This window comes from Canis aureus, chromosome 29 (genome assembly GCF_053574225.1).
Source record: "Canis aureus isolate CA01 chromosome 29, VMU_Caureus_v.1.0, whole genome shotgun sequence".
Taxonomy (NCBI): domain Eukaryota; kingdom Metazoa; phylum Chordata; class Mammalia; order Carnivora; family Canidae; genus Canis; species Canis aureus.
Window position 1 is genome coordinate 41,253,965 of NC_135639.1, and position 12,161 is coordinate 41,266,125.

The 12,161-nt window shown below is 37.8% G+C and overlaps 1 protein-coding gene across 26 annotated transcripts in view; it reads left to right on the forward strand.

Annotated features, from left to right (window-relative positions):
- Positions 1-12,161, forward strand: part of PTPN20 (protein tyrosine phosphatase non-receptor type 20) — a 111,578-nt gene that overhangs the window by 74,605 nt on the left and 24,812 nt on the right. For 18 of the 26 annotated variants that reach the window (XR_013368316.1, XR_013368317.1, XR_013368314.1 and 15 more), the window contains 2 exons: positions 4,139-4,287; positions 6,800-6,890. The exons of 5 other annotated variants lie outside the window; for them this stretch is intronic. Coding sequence is in view for 17 of the 21 variants with exons in the window: in XM_077878654.1 (XP_077734780.1) it covers positions 4,139-4,287; positions 6,800-6,890 (240 nt within the window). In the remaining 4 variants the exon portion in view is untranslated. The remainder of the gene's footprint in view (positions 1-4,138; positions 4,288-6,799; positions 6,891-12,161) is intronic. 3 more of the 26 variants (XM_077878665.1, XM_077878663.1, XM_077878666.1) reach the window with 1 other exon arrangement.

Here is a 12,161-nt window from a genome sequence, read left to right on the forward strand (position 1 = left end):
TCTCACATCATACACCTTGGCCAGATTGGTAGGCTTGCACGCGGCAGCCTGGAGACCTGCCCCTAGAGTCCGGCGGTGGACCCGGGGTCTCTCCTTACCTTCAGCCGAGTTGTGCATTTTGGGGGGTAAAAAGGGTTTTAGCCAAGGAGGGGAATTTTCGGTCATGTCCTGCCAGGCCAGGATGTTGGGCACCTGGTCAGGGTGGTCATCTGGTTTGCCCTGCAGGTCACGGCCTTAACCTGTAAGATAGTAGGTAGGTGGAAAGTTCCTTCTCGGGGCCATCCCACGTCAAAGGTTGGCCATTCTGATATGCAATAAATTTGAAATCTCCGTCTCCTTATGTAAACAGTTATGACAGTTAACCAAGACACAGTAACACAGACAAATGCACAAACAGTTAACAAGGACATAGTAACACAGACCAGTGTGCAAAACAGGTAACAAGAACATCGTAACAGACAAGTGTTCCAGTGCGGCCACGGAGACAAAACAGAAAGCAACCCGAAGGGCTGGCAGCTGGCCCTCCTTACAGATGAGGACCCTGGTCCTCCTTACAGACGAGGACTCCTGTCCTCCTACAGATGAGGACCTCTGTCCTCCTTACAGATGAAGACCTCTGTCCTCCTTACAGATGAGGACCTTGTCCTCCAGGCGGGAGCAAGGGACGTCTCCTCAAGACCCCCGGTCGACGGTCGCCAGCGCGTCCACCTAAGCCAATGTCAACCCAATACAGATTGGAATTCCTACAGGTAAAAGTACAGTTTAGAGCTCTCAGAAAATATGCACACAAATGGTGGAAAAAGTTGAGTGCACTCACCACGCGTGAAACCCTCCGGATGGGGTCCTGGGGGTTTCTCAGATCCCGGACGAGCCCCCAAATGTTGTGCCCAAGATTGTGAATCCGAGAAACCACCGAGGAGCCCACACCAATGCAAACACACGAGGGTTTATTTACAAGCTCAAGCTTGGGTCCAAGTATACCCGACACAGCAGAGCAGGGACTTGGGCCTGCGGTGTTATTTTTAGACCATGATAGGGGGAAGCATCTGCTCCTCTAACCTGTCCAATGATGTCAGCACCAGATAGCTAGATAAAATCCCTTTCTGTAAACTGCCTTTCTACAAAAATCCCTTTCTGTGAAGATTGCCCTGATCTGTAGCTAAAGCCTGACATGTTCACCTTGATTGGAATTGTTGGATCAGGCTGCAATAAAAAGAATCCAAATTCAAAATGATGTTAACAATAAAGAAATACATTTTCTTCCATAATGGAAGTACAGAGGTAGGTAGTATTCCAAGTTCAATCTGATCAATTGCTCAGTGATGTCATTAACACCATAGATTCTTTATGTTTTTCTTTTCATGTTTACAATATTTAGTTCATTCCTTTTATGTCACAGTGGAGCTGCTTGTAATAATCGGGCCTTATATGTCTTAACTTGTGTCTGGCCAGTGGATGGAGATGGGAGAGAGGCTTACTTCTCTTGCCCATAAGCCCTGAATAAACGTCTCCTTACATTCCATTGGCTCAAATCACCTATCTATTGCTGAATTATTCACTGGCAAGGGAATTATTGTGGAATGATCCTCTATGGCTCTAACCATCAGGTTAGAATCAGTGTTGAGAAGATAATGACAGTGTCCATTACAATCATTCTACCTTTTCATTCCTCTCTTCCTTCCCTGCTCTCAGCTTCTGTTCTAGCAAGGCTGGAACACATGGGAAGCTCTAAGGACTTTTCTGTTGGAGATAAGAGATGATCAAAATGGCTTCTACTCTTGTGGAATTTTATCTCCCCCTCTGGGCTTCCTAGACCTCCTCCCATACTAAGGTTAGAGATATTTGTGAGAAATTTTAGGATTTCTGTAACTGTCTTTCCAAACCAACAGTCCCTTTCTCCCACCCTTATAAAGAGTTTTCAGTTAAGTAGGGTTCCAAGACAAGAAGAATTTCACAAGGCTGTGCATATTTTTAGAAAAACCTGTCTTTTTTATGACCATTCTTTTTTTTAATAATAAATTTATTTTTTATTGGCGTTCAATTTGCCAACATTTAGCATAACACCCAGTGCTCATCCTGCCAAGTGCCCTCCCTCAGTGCCCATCACCCAATCACCCCACCCCCCACCCTCCTCCCCTTCCACCACCCCTAGTTCGTTTCCCAGAGTTAGGAGTCTTCATGTTCTGTCTCCCTTTCTGGTATTTCCTACCCATTTCTTCTCCCTTCCCTTCTATTCCCTTTCACTATTATTTATATTCCCCAAATGAATGAGACCATATAATGTTTGTCCTTCTCCAATTGACTTACTTCACTCAGCATAATACCCTCCAGTTCCAACCACGTTGAAGCAAATAGTGGGTACTTGTCATTTCTAATGGCTGAGTAATATTCCATTGTATACATAAACCACAGCTTCTTTATACATTCATCTTTTGATGGACACTGAGGCTCCTTCCTCAGTTTGGTTATTGTGGACATTGCTGCTAGAAACATCGGGGTGCAGGTGTCCCAGGGTTTCATTGCATCTGTATCTTTGGGGTAAATCCCCAGAAGTGCAATTGCTGGGTTGTAGGGCAGGTCTAATATTAACTCTTTGAGGAACCTCCACACAGTTTTCCAGAGTGGCTGCACCAGTTCACATTCCCACCAACAGTGTAAGAGGGTTCCCTTTTCTCCACATCCTCTCCAACATTTGTGGTTTCCTGCCTTGTTAATTTTCCCCATTCTCACTGGTGTGAGGTGGTATCTCATTGTGGTTTTGATTTGTATTTCCCTGATGGCAAGTGATGCGGAGCATTTTCTCATGTGCCTGTTGGCCATGTCTATGTCTTCCTCTGTGAGATTTCTGTTCATGTCTTTTGCCCATTTCATGATTTGATTGTTTGTTTCTTTTGTGTTGAGTTTATGAAGTTCTTTATAGATCTTGGAAACTAGCCCTTTATCTGATACGTCATTTGCAAATATCGTCTCCCATTCTGTAGGTTGTCTTTTAGTTTTGTTGACTGTATCCTTTGCTGTGCAAAAGCTTCTTATCTTGATGAGGTCCCAATAGTTCATTTTTGCTTTTGTTTCTTTTGCCTTCGTGGATGTATCTTACAAGAAGTTACTGTGGCCGAGTTCAAAAAGGGTGTTGCCTGTGGTTTCCTCTAGGATTTTGATGGAATCTTGTCCATTCTTTTGTAGAATTGCTTCTTGTATATTTTTTGCTAGTATTAACTGATTTTTGTTCATATTAGTTGGCTTTGGAAGAGATTTTGAGAACTGCTTCACTTGAGCATTTTACCCCAAAATTATGAAATTAAAAAAAACATTCTTGTAATATTAATTTATTGCATTTTGGTGCGTGGACATGACCTGTAAAATTTCAGATATTTGGAATCTAGACTGTCAACATGGTCTAAAAAATCATCATTAAAATAAAAAATCTCCATGTGTACTATTAAATAGCATGCACTCACTTCTATTATTGGTTATGCATGAGTAACTATATAATATATATCAAAATATTTATATAATTATATTGCATATTTTATATAATTATATATAATATATAATTATATATAATTATATTGCATATTATATGTATTTTTTAGTCTTATGAATTATATCATATCTACCTCCCTATCCTTGGGGTGTGTGTATGTGTGTTATGTTTGTGTCTGTGTGTGCATATGTGTGCTTGATCTGTTTTAGAGTAAGAGATGTGTTAGACTCTCCACATCCTCCCCTCTCAGATTCCAGGGACTTCAAGTACTTGGTCTAAGGGAGGGCAAAAGTTCTTACTTTTTCCCATCCAAGCCTTGTTTGTATATGCTTGTCTTGGCACAATTATCAGTACATATACTTAATTCACACTATAAAGCAGAACACTTTTCAGTCTATAGCATCTTTTATATTTATAGCACTTAACAATATTTTCTAAGAATAGTGGGCTTTGTGTAATTTTAAGGTACATAATCATGATTTTTCTAAAATAAGGATACTTCCTTTCAAAGTAATAGACTCTTCACTCTGGAAAAATAAGTTTCTAGTAATCTTAAGTGGTTGTGCCTTTACTTAAGAGAAAACACAACAAAAATAAAATCTCCCTTCACATACGTATGAGTAACTTACAAATGTGAATTTTTCTTTTTCTTAGGTATACAAATTGTTTCTGAAAGGGAGCTAGCTCAGTTGGCTCAGGTTCGACCATTAGAATTCAGTTTTCGTGAGCAATCAATCATCAAGGATTCTTTTAAAATGCTTGAGAAAAAAGTAGCAGAATATGAAATCCTCCAGGAATTTATGGTAAATATTTTGGTCTTAACAAAAGTCTATATGTGATTTTCCACATTACTAATAGAGGGGTTTTTTCTTTTCCTTTTTTTTCTTTTCTTTTAGATTGAGTACTTAGTTTTTCTTTTTAAATATTGTTTGTTTTTAAAGGAATAGTTATATATAGTAAAAAAAAGTCAAATAGTATAAAAGATTATAAAGTCTCATTTTATAAAAAGAGATTTAAAAATCTCTTTTTATAAAAAGATCATAAAAAAATAAAGTCTCTTTTTTTCCTCTTGAGTTCCTAGACCACTGCCACTATGAAGTTTGTTGTATAAGGTCCAGAAAAGTGTTAGCATGTACTTTACTATTTTACCCTTTCTTTCCTTTTTTTAGAGAAAAATATTTCACATAGGAAATAATTTTCCAAATCATTATCAGTACACATAGCTCTATTTCATTTTTTATCTCATTATTTTTAAGTGTTACATAGTATAATTAATTATATAGATGAAGACCTTCTTTTCTTTAAGTAGTTCCCTGTATAGATTGTTCTAGTCTTTGTTATTTATGAACAGCAGTTACACCTCTTCATATGCCTATGCATATGTAGGAGTATTCTTTAGAACAAGTTACTAGAAAGACAACTAGCATTTCATCCTGTCTGGGTCTTTGCTTATCTCTTATATGACAGATGATTCCTTTTTGATGTATATTGACATTGATTTGAAAACAAAGGAATATATGTTTTAAAGCCTTTTTTATATTTATTTTTGGTAAACTGTTAGTTCTGATTCTTTGCCCAATTTTCTGTTTATTCTTTTTCTTGTCCATTAATAATTTTATATAGTGAAGAAATTGTCTTTTTTGTATGTGCTGTATATGGAAATTTCCCCCCTTGTTTGTGCCACACACACATGTGCAGGCACACAATACACATTTAGTAAGAAGAAATAGCTAATTTTTCATGGTCAGATATGACAGTCTTTTGGGACTCCAGGATTTTCCATATCCGTTACATGCCCTTTTTACTCTAGGATCATAATAATTACTTCATGTCTTTTTCTAATATTTTGTGATTTTTTAAAAAAAATGTGCAAATCTTTGATCCAGCTAGAATTTAATTTGTTAAAACGTATCTGGTAGGGGCCTGGCATTATATAGCTATCCTGTTGTCTCAAGATCCTCTTGAAATGCTCTTCAGTGATGTAAAAGGCCATTTTTATTATATACTGAAGTTTTAGATAAATTTTAACTTATTCTTGAACTTCTTCAATTGATTTTTTTTATTCATGTACTGGTACCAAACTTTTTAAATTAGCATAACTTTATGTTCTCTTTTCTGATTGTGAAGACTAGTCTTCTCTCATTAGTCTTCTTTTACAGAATTGTTCTAGTTTTTCCAATAGATATTTTTCCAAGTTAATTTTATAATTGGCTTGCGTAACAAAGGTAAAAATCTTATCATATTATCCTATGGCTTAAAACTTTCACTGGCTTCTCATTTGCCATGCCAATAGTTGCCAACACTTAGTTAAAGACTGGTGGTGCCAAGTTGGCTACCCAAGAATTACTGAAAAACTTTTGAAAAGTACAGACTCTCAGGCTTTATCCACAAATATCCTAATAGTGTAGAACTGGATATGTCTCCACTTCTTTTATATATGAAACAAGGCCTTCCTAGGTAGTTTTAGTTTCGCTCTGGACTAGGTCATGTTCTCTGTGCTGTTGTTACCATATTCACTGTTTCCCCAAGGGGAGATGTATGCCCCCATCCCTTTATTCCTGTCCTTTCCCCCTGGAGTGATGCCTGCTCACCTCTGCTCTCCTTTTCTTCCACACACACAGACTTTCATATGACTAACTTCATATGATGACTAGTGGTCATAAGCACTACCATTATACTCGCATCTCTGTACATTGATCACACCTCTGACTGCTTTGATAACTCCTTAAGGATGGGGCCATTTTCAGATTCATCTTTTTATTCCAATCTAGAAAAATACTTAGTATGTACTAAATGTTCAGTAAATGTTTACTGAATTCACATTTGGTAATGAAATTTTTTTGAAAGGAAGAATTCTTTAATTGGTATCCTAGCTGTAATTCTTTCATGGGGCAGGGAATAAATTGTGAGACTGGTTTTTGTTTATTTGTTTGTTTATATGTTTATATATTTTTCTGGGTGTTATTTTATTATTTTTGTTTACAAAATGGTAGATTAATGAATAGGTCCTAAGAAGTGAATGTACTATATTGGTTTTTTTTTTATGAAAAGGAAAAACATTGAAGTTCAAGGGAAAAAGTACCTCCAGAGAGATTAACATTTTCTTATCAAGCAGCTTGTTGAATGACATCTCAAATATGAGATATTTTATATAGTACTTTTTAATGGGATTCTGACTTCACTTATCATACAATACATTTAACATCGGGTCATGCCATATAGAGGTTTAAGAATCATGAACACTAAACAGGGCAGATTTTTTTCTTTTTTTTTTGTTATAGTAAATACATGACTTATATTTCTTACCTTTTAAAGACTTTAGATTTTAAGAGCCTACCTGGTGCATTCAACTCTGGAAATGAACTACGCAACAGAGATAAAAACAGATATCGGGATATTCTTCCATGTAAGCTACAAAATGATTATTTTCCTGTTTACATTTGGAAAAGATAAAAAGTGGATTGTATGGCTTTCAGTACCAGCCTTGTGACTTGTGACCATGATGAAGAGCTCTGGTAGCTAGTAATGGGTAGCCTAGGCATATTCTTGAACATCCTAGAATACATGATGAATTTCAAGTATTCCATTTCAGGTACTTCTTCCAGCAACTATCATAGGTTTATTTATAGAAGTCCTTCAGACTCATCCTTATGCACATTCTACTCCTAGGCCAGGAACCATCTAAAATATAAGCCTAATAGTCTGAGACATCTGTCACTATTGGTAATCCAAGCCTTGATTTGTTTTGTCTAGACACTCAAATACAATGGAACTATTTATATCCTTTGTCCTGGACAATAAAGCTGCCAGTCTGCCCTCCAACAGAAGGCTGCTCTTTGTTTGTCTCTAAGGGCCCTGTGCTTGGTGAAGCTAGTGCCTCTCACCTCCCTACCCAGTTACTCACAGGATTTCTCTATCTCAGGCCATCCAAAGAGCAGAAACAAAATACAGCACATTTTTAATCTTAGGAAATCTCATTCTATGCCTCACATTCCTTTCAAAGTAAAAAATTTTCTAAGTACTTTACCCTTCCTCCTCCATCTTGACCTTCCTCCTTTATTCTCTCACTTATTTAATATAGCCACCCCATTGTCCAAGCCAAAAAACTTTGAGTCACCTGCAACATTTAAAAGTGGTCATAAAGTCCTTTTGAGTCTACTTCCTTAATACCTCCAATTGCACAGGTAGAGACAGGAATTATATAATTGGGACCTTTGATCTCTCAGAGTAGCACCAAATTGTTGGCATAATCTCTTAAAATGTCTATAATAGTGGTTCATTACTGTGATTTCAGAAATATTCATCAAGGTTCTTGTCCCCACAGAAGATAGCAGAATAAATTATTTTAGTTATCTGGGAAGATACTCATTACTTTTATAATTATAAAGTCATGCTTTACCATGATAATAGCAGAGAGCCAAAGAAAAACTTTGAAGGGATTTGTACTTTAGGAAAATCATTTCAGTTGCTGCTGTGAGTAGATGGGCATGGAGGCAGTGACACAGACAGACCAGCTGAGAGATGAAACAGGCTTGATCTAAGTTAGCAGCAGTGGGAACTGAGAGATGGGGAGGGTTCTGGAGGTATTAACACAATTCAGATTTCAGTAATCACAATATATTAACTGTGAGTAATTGCATAAAGTACAAACTTCACGTCTAATTCTTGGTCTGCAAATTACTATGTTAATAACAGATGCTCATCACGATCACTGACTAATCATGTCACTTTTTTTCTTTTTTTACTTCTTTTAAAATATGTCTGCAGTTGGTACTATGTACCTGTTATTCAGCTCATGCAGATACCAAAGCATGTAGTTGTGTCACCTCCTTATTTTTCAGTGATAAGTCTATATCGCATTTTACAAAAATGGATTATCAAAAGTTGATTCATCAACAAAGATAAAATTGAAGCAAAGAAAGTAAAAGTGAAATAAGTCAATCGGAGAAGGACAAACATTATATGGTCTCATTCATTTGGGGAATATAAATAATAGTGAAAGGGAATAGAAGGGAAGGGAGAAGAAATGGGTAGGAAATATCAGAAAGGGAGACAGAACATGAAAGACTCCTAACTCTGGGAACGAACTAGGGGTGGTGGAAGGGGAGGAGGGTGGGGGGTGGGGTGATTGGGTGATGGGCACTGAGGGGGGCACTTGGCAGGATGAGCACTGGGTGTTATGCTAAATGTTGGCAAATTGAACACCAATAAAAGATAAATTTATTATTTAAAAAAGAAAATAAAAGTAGTAATACTGGGAGTGAAATCCTAATGGAATGTGAATAGCATTATAGAAGAAAATAGCTTGCCCTGGAAAAGGTTGCTGAACAATCATAGTTTGTCTAATTGATTATTAAAATCTTTTGTATGGCTTCAGCTTGCATGGTCATATTTATGGCCCTATGCTACTATGCAAGGCAAGAATGTACCTCATTATGTAGTCTGGAGATTTTTAGATATAAAGACAACATCTTATATTTCTGTAGTGCTTTACAATTTGCAAAGCATTTTAAAATGCATAATTATATATATTCTTCATAAAATATCTCTGAAGTAGACTATTGGATTCCATAATTCCTACTTCACAGAAGAGCGAATAAGCTCTGAGTTAAAAGGTGTTTTGAAGGCGAATAAATGAGTGGGGCCATACCACAAGTCATATTCTCTGATTTGTGGCCTAATACTTTTTCTGTTACTTGTCTCTGGTCAGGATCTACTCAGAACAAACTAAGAATGATAGTAACTTAAATTTCTAGTAGTTCTCCACTTTACAGAGCATGTTTAAACATATTGAGTGCTGTCTAGAGTCATGCAAGGAAGGCAGTGCAGATGATAATATCTGAATTTAAGGATGCAAGTGATGAGGAAAGGATAATTTCAACAAATGGTTCTGGGCAATTGCTTATTCATATGTTAAAAATGAACTGTACTCTTATCTCATACCTTATATAAAAATTAACTCAAAATAGATGATAGGCCCAATTTTAGTTAAAACCATAAAACTTTTGAAGAATACTTGAAGAAAGTATTGAGAAATACTTGAGAAAAATCCTTGGATTTGGCAGAATTTTTCTGAATAGGACACAAAAACCCTAAACTGTAAAAGAAAAAAACACATTACACTTTGATTTAAATAAAAAATTGCTCTTCAAAGTACATTCTTAGGAAAATGAAAAGGCAAGCAACAGACTGGGAGAAAAACACATTCAAAACATTTATCCGACAAAGGATTTGTATTTAGTATATCTAAAGAATTTCTACACCTCAATAAGAGGACAAAAAAACCCAACAATAAGTGAGCAGATTTGAGTGGCTACTTCAAAGAAGATATATGGGTGACAAATATGTGAAAATATGCTCAATATTCTTAATCATTAGGAAAGCACACATTAAAACTTTAATAAGATACATTTCACACCAGCTACAGAAGAGTTTAACTTATAGTATTAAGCATATGATTCAACATTTCTACTCCTCTGTATTTACCTGAGAGAAATTGAAGCATGTATCTACATATAGACATCCATAGGAATAATACTCATATCAGTTTTATTTGCAAAAGGAAAAACCTGAAAACAACCTAGTATCCATCAACAGGAGAGTGAATAAACAAATTTGGTATGTCCACTCAGCAGGTACTACTCAGCTCTAAAAAATAGTAAACTAATGATGAATCTCAAAATAATTATGTGGAGTAAAAAAAGCCAATCAAAAGGATGTATACTGTACATTGTATACTGAATTGTTTTCCCTCAAAATTCATGTATTAAAATCTTAACCCATAGTACCTATGAATGTGACTGTTCTTGGAGATAGGGCCTTTAATTTCAGCCTGATTAGATTTCAATTCTGCAGTAACAGTCTCTAGACTCCTTTACGCTTTTTCCCAGAGCCAACAGTAGCTTTATAATTCTACTTCTAATTGAATTTCTGATATCATATTAAAATCCATATTCTGTAACTCTGTGGCAGAGAGTATTGTTTCCGGTTCTTTCTTTTGTGGTGAGTTCTTACTTCTAGTCATTTTGTGCAGTGCAGTGTGGCTGTATGAGTGGGCTGAGTCAAAAATATCAACCATGACCTAAGTAAAATACACCCCAGATGATTCTGAAGAGGTCAGAGGCCAGAAAATAAAAGAAAAAGAACAGAACAAAATAAAACAAAAGGACCACTAAAGTGAAAAACAAACTTTAAAACAAAGGAGTAAAAATAAAAACCCAAAAACCAAAAACAAAGAAGAAAAAAGGAAAAGAAAAAAACGTAAAGAAAAGAGGAAAAATAGAAAGGGGGGGGCGGATGGTGGTGGTGACAAAGTTGTAGTGGAGGGAGAATGTAGTCTACCTGAGGGGCCTAGAGGGTGATCCTCTTGGTTCTGAGTGTATTTTGTTCTCTATGTTAGAAGATGTTCAGTCCCAAATTTATATAAACCAGCAACTTAGATAAAGCCCCAACACTGACCACCAAAACATAAACTAGATAAGAGAGGGGGGCAGAATGAGAAGGAAGAGAGAATATAATCTCACAGAATGAACCAACAAGGTGTTCCACTTGGTTCTGGTTGTATGTTGGTCGTGCATTAGAAAGTACTAACTTCCATTATTGTAAAACAAAATGAGGCAGAAAAAAAACAACAAAAAAAGTCCATATCTTGTATATCTATAAAAATTAAATTGAATACATTGAAGGGAATCCAGAAGTGGAAAATATATCTAAGACATGTAATTGTAGAAATATGAAAGTCAAAAAGGAAAAGATTTAAAAATGAAGAGGTAATATATTGTTGTTAAGGTGGGAAAAAGAAAAAATATTGGATATTTTTAGTCTGATATAAAAACGAGTTGTAATGGAAAAAGAAAGAAAAAAAGGGACCCTTTAGTCTGTATACTATTTTCCCTCAGACCTGGAGGTTTCCAGCGCTGCTTGGTCAAGAACTTGCTCTTCCCCTGTCCTTCCAGCTGGTCTTCTGGGGGAGGGGCCAGCTGTGCTGATTCTCAGGTGTGTACCTGGGGAGATACCCCGCCCCCCACCAGGTGCCGGGCTCAGTGGGAGCTATTTATCCCCATGAGGCCTCTGTTCCATGGCACTGCCTCCCTCCCCCTGCCTGCCTGCCTACCAGGCACAAGGTGACACAAGGAGGAACAACACTGGTGGCAGCCAGCTCTCCAGCCCTGGAGTCAGCTCCCTGCAATAACTACCACAGTCTGGCCTAGATGCTCCTGGGGCAGATGTACTGACCTGCACAGCTGGGGGCGCCTGGTGGCAAGAGAGTCCTCGCTGTCCTGTGCCCTCCGTGCCTCCACCTATCCTGCGGGGAGCACAGGATCCTGGGCTGTGTCTTCCTGGCATCCTGGGATCCGGGGCCTCTACTGCTGGAATCTGCTCCCGGGTCCATGACTCCCAAAGGCAGCAGGGCGCAGACCCCTCCACCCGGAGCCCCCGCCTGACCTACTGGCTTCTCCCTGAGGCCCCACTGGCTGCACGCTTTAGCCCTTTACCGAGATGGGCCCGTGGTGTGAGGTGCACTTTACCCTGGGGCGCACTTCCTCTATTAGTGACCCTGGGAATCTGGAGGCTTCCCTGCCCCTCCTGCGGTTCTGCCCAGTTTTCCTACTGAGCACTTTTCCATCTGGGAAGAATCTGGTGCAGATTTTTAAAGTTCCCCCTTCTCCGGGGCCAG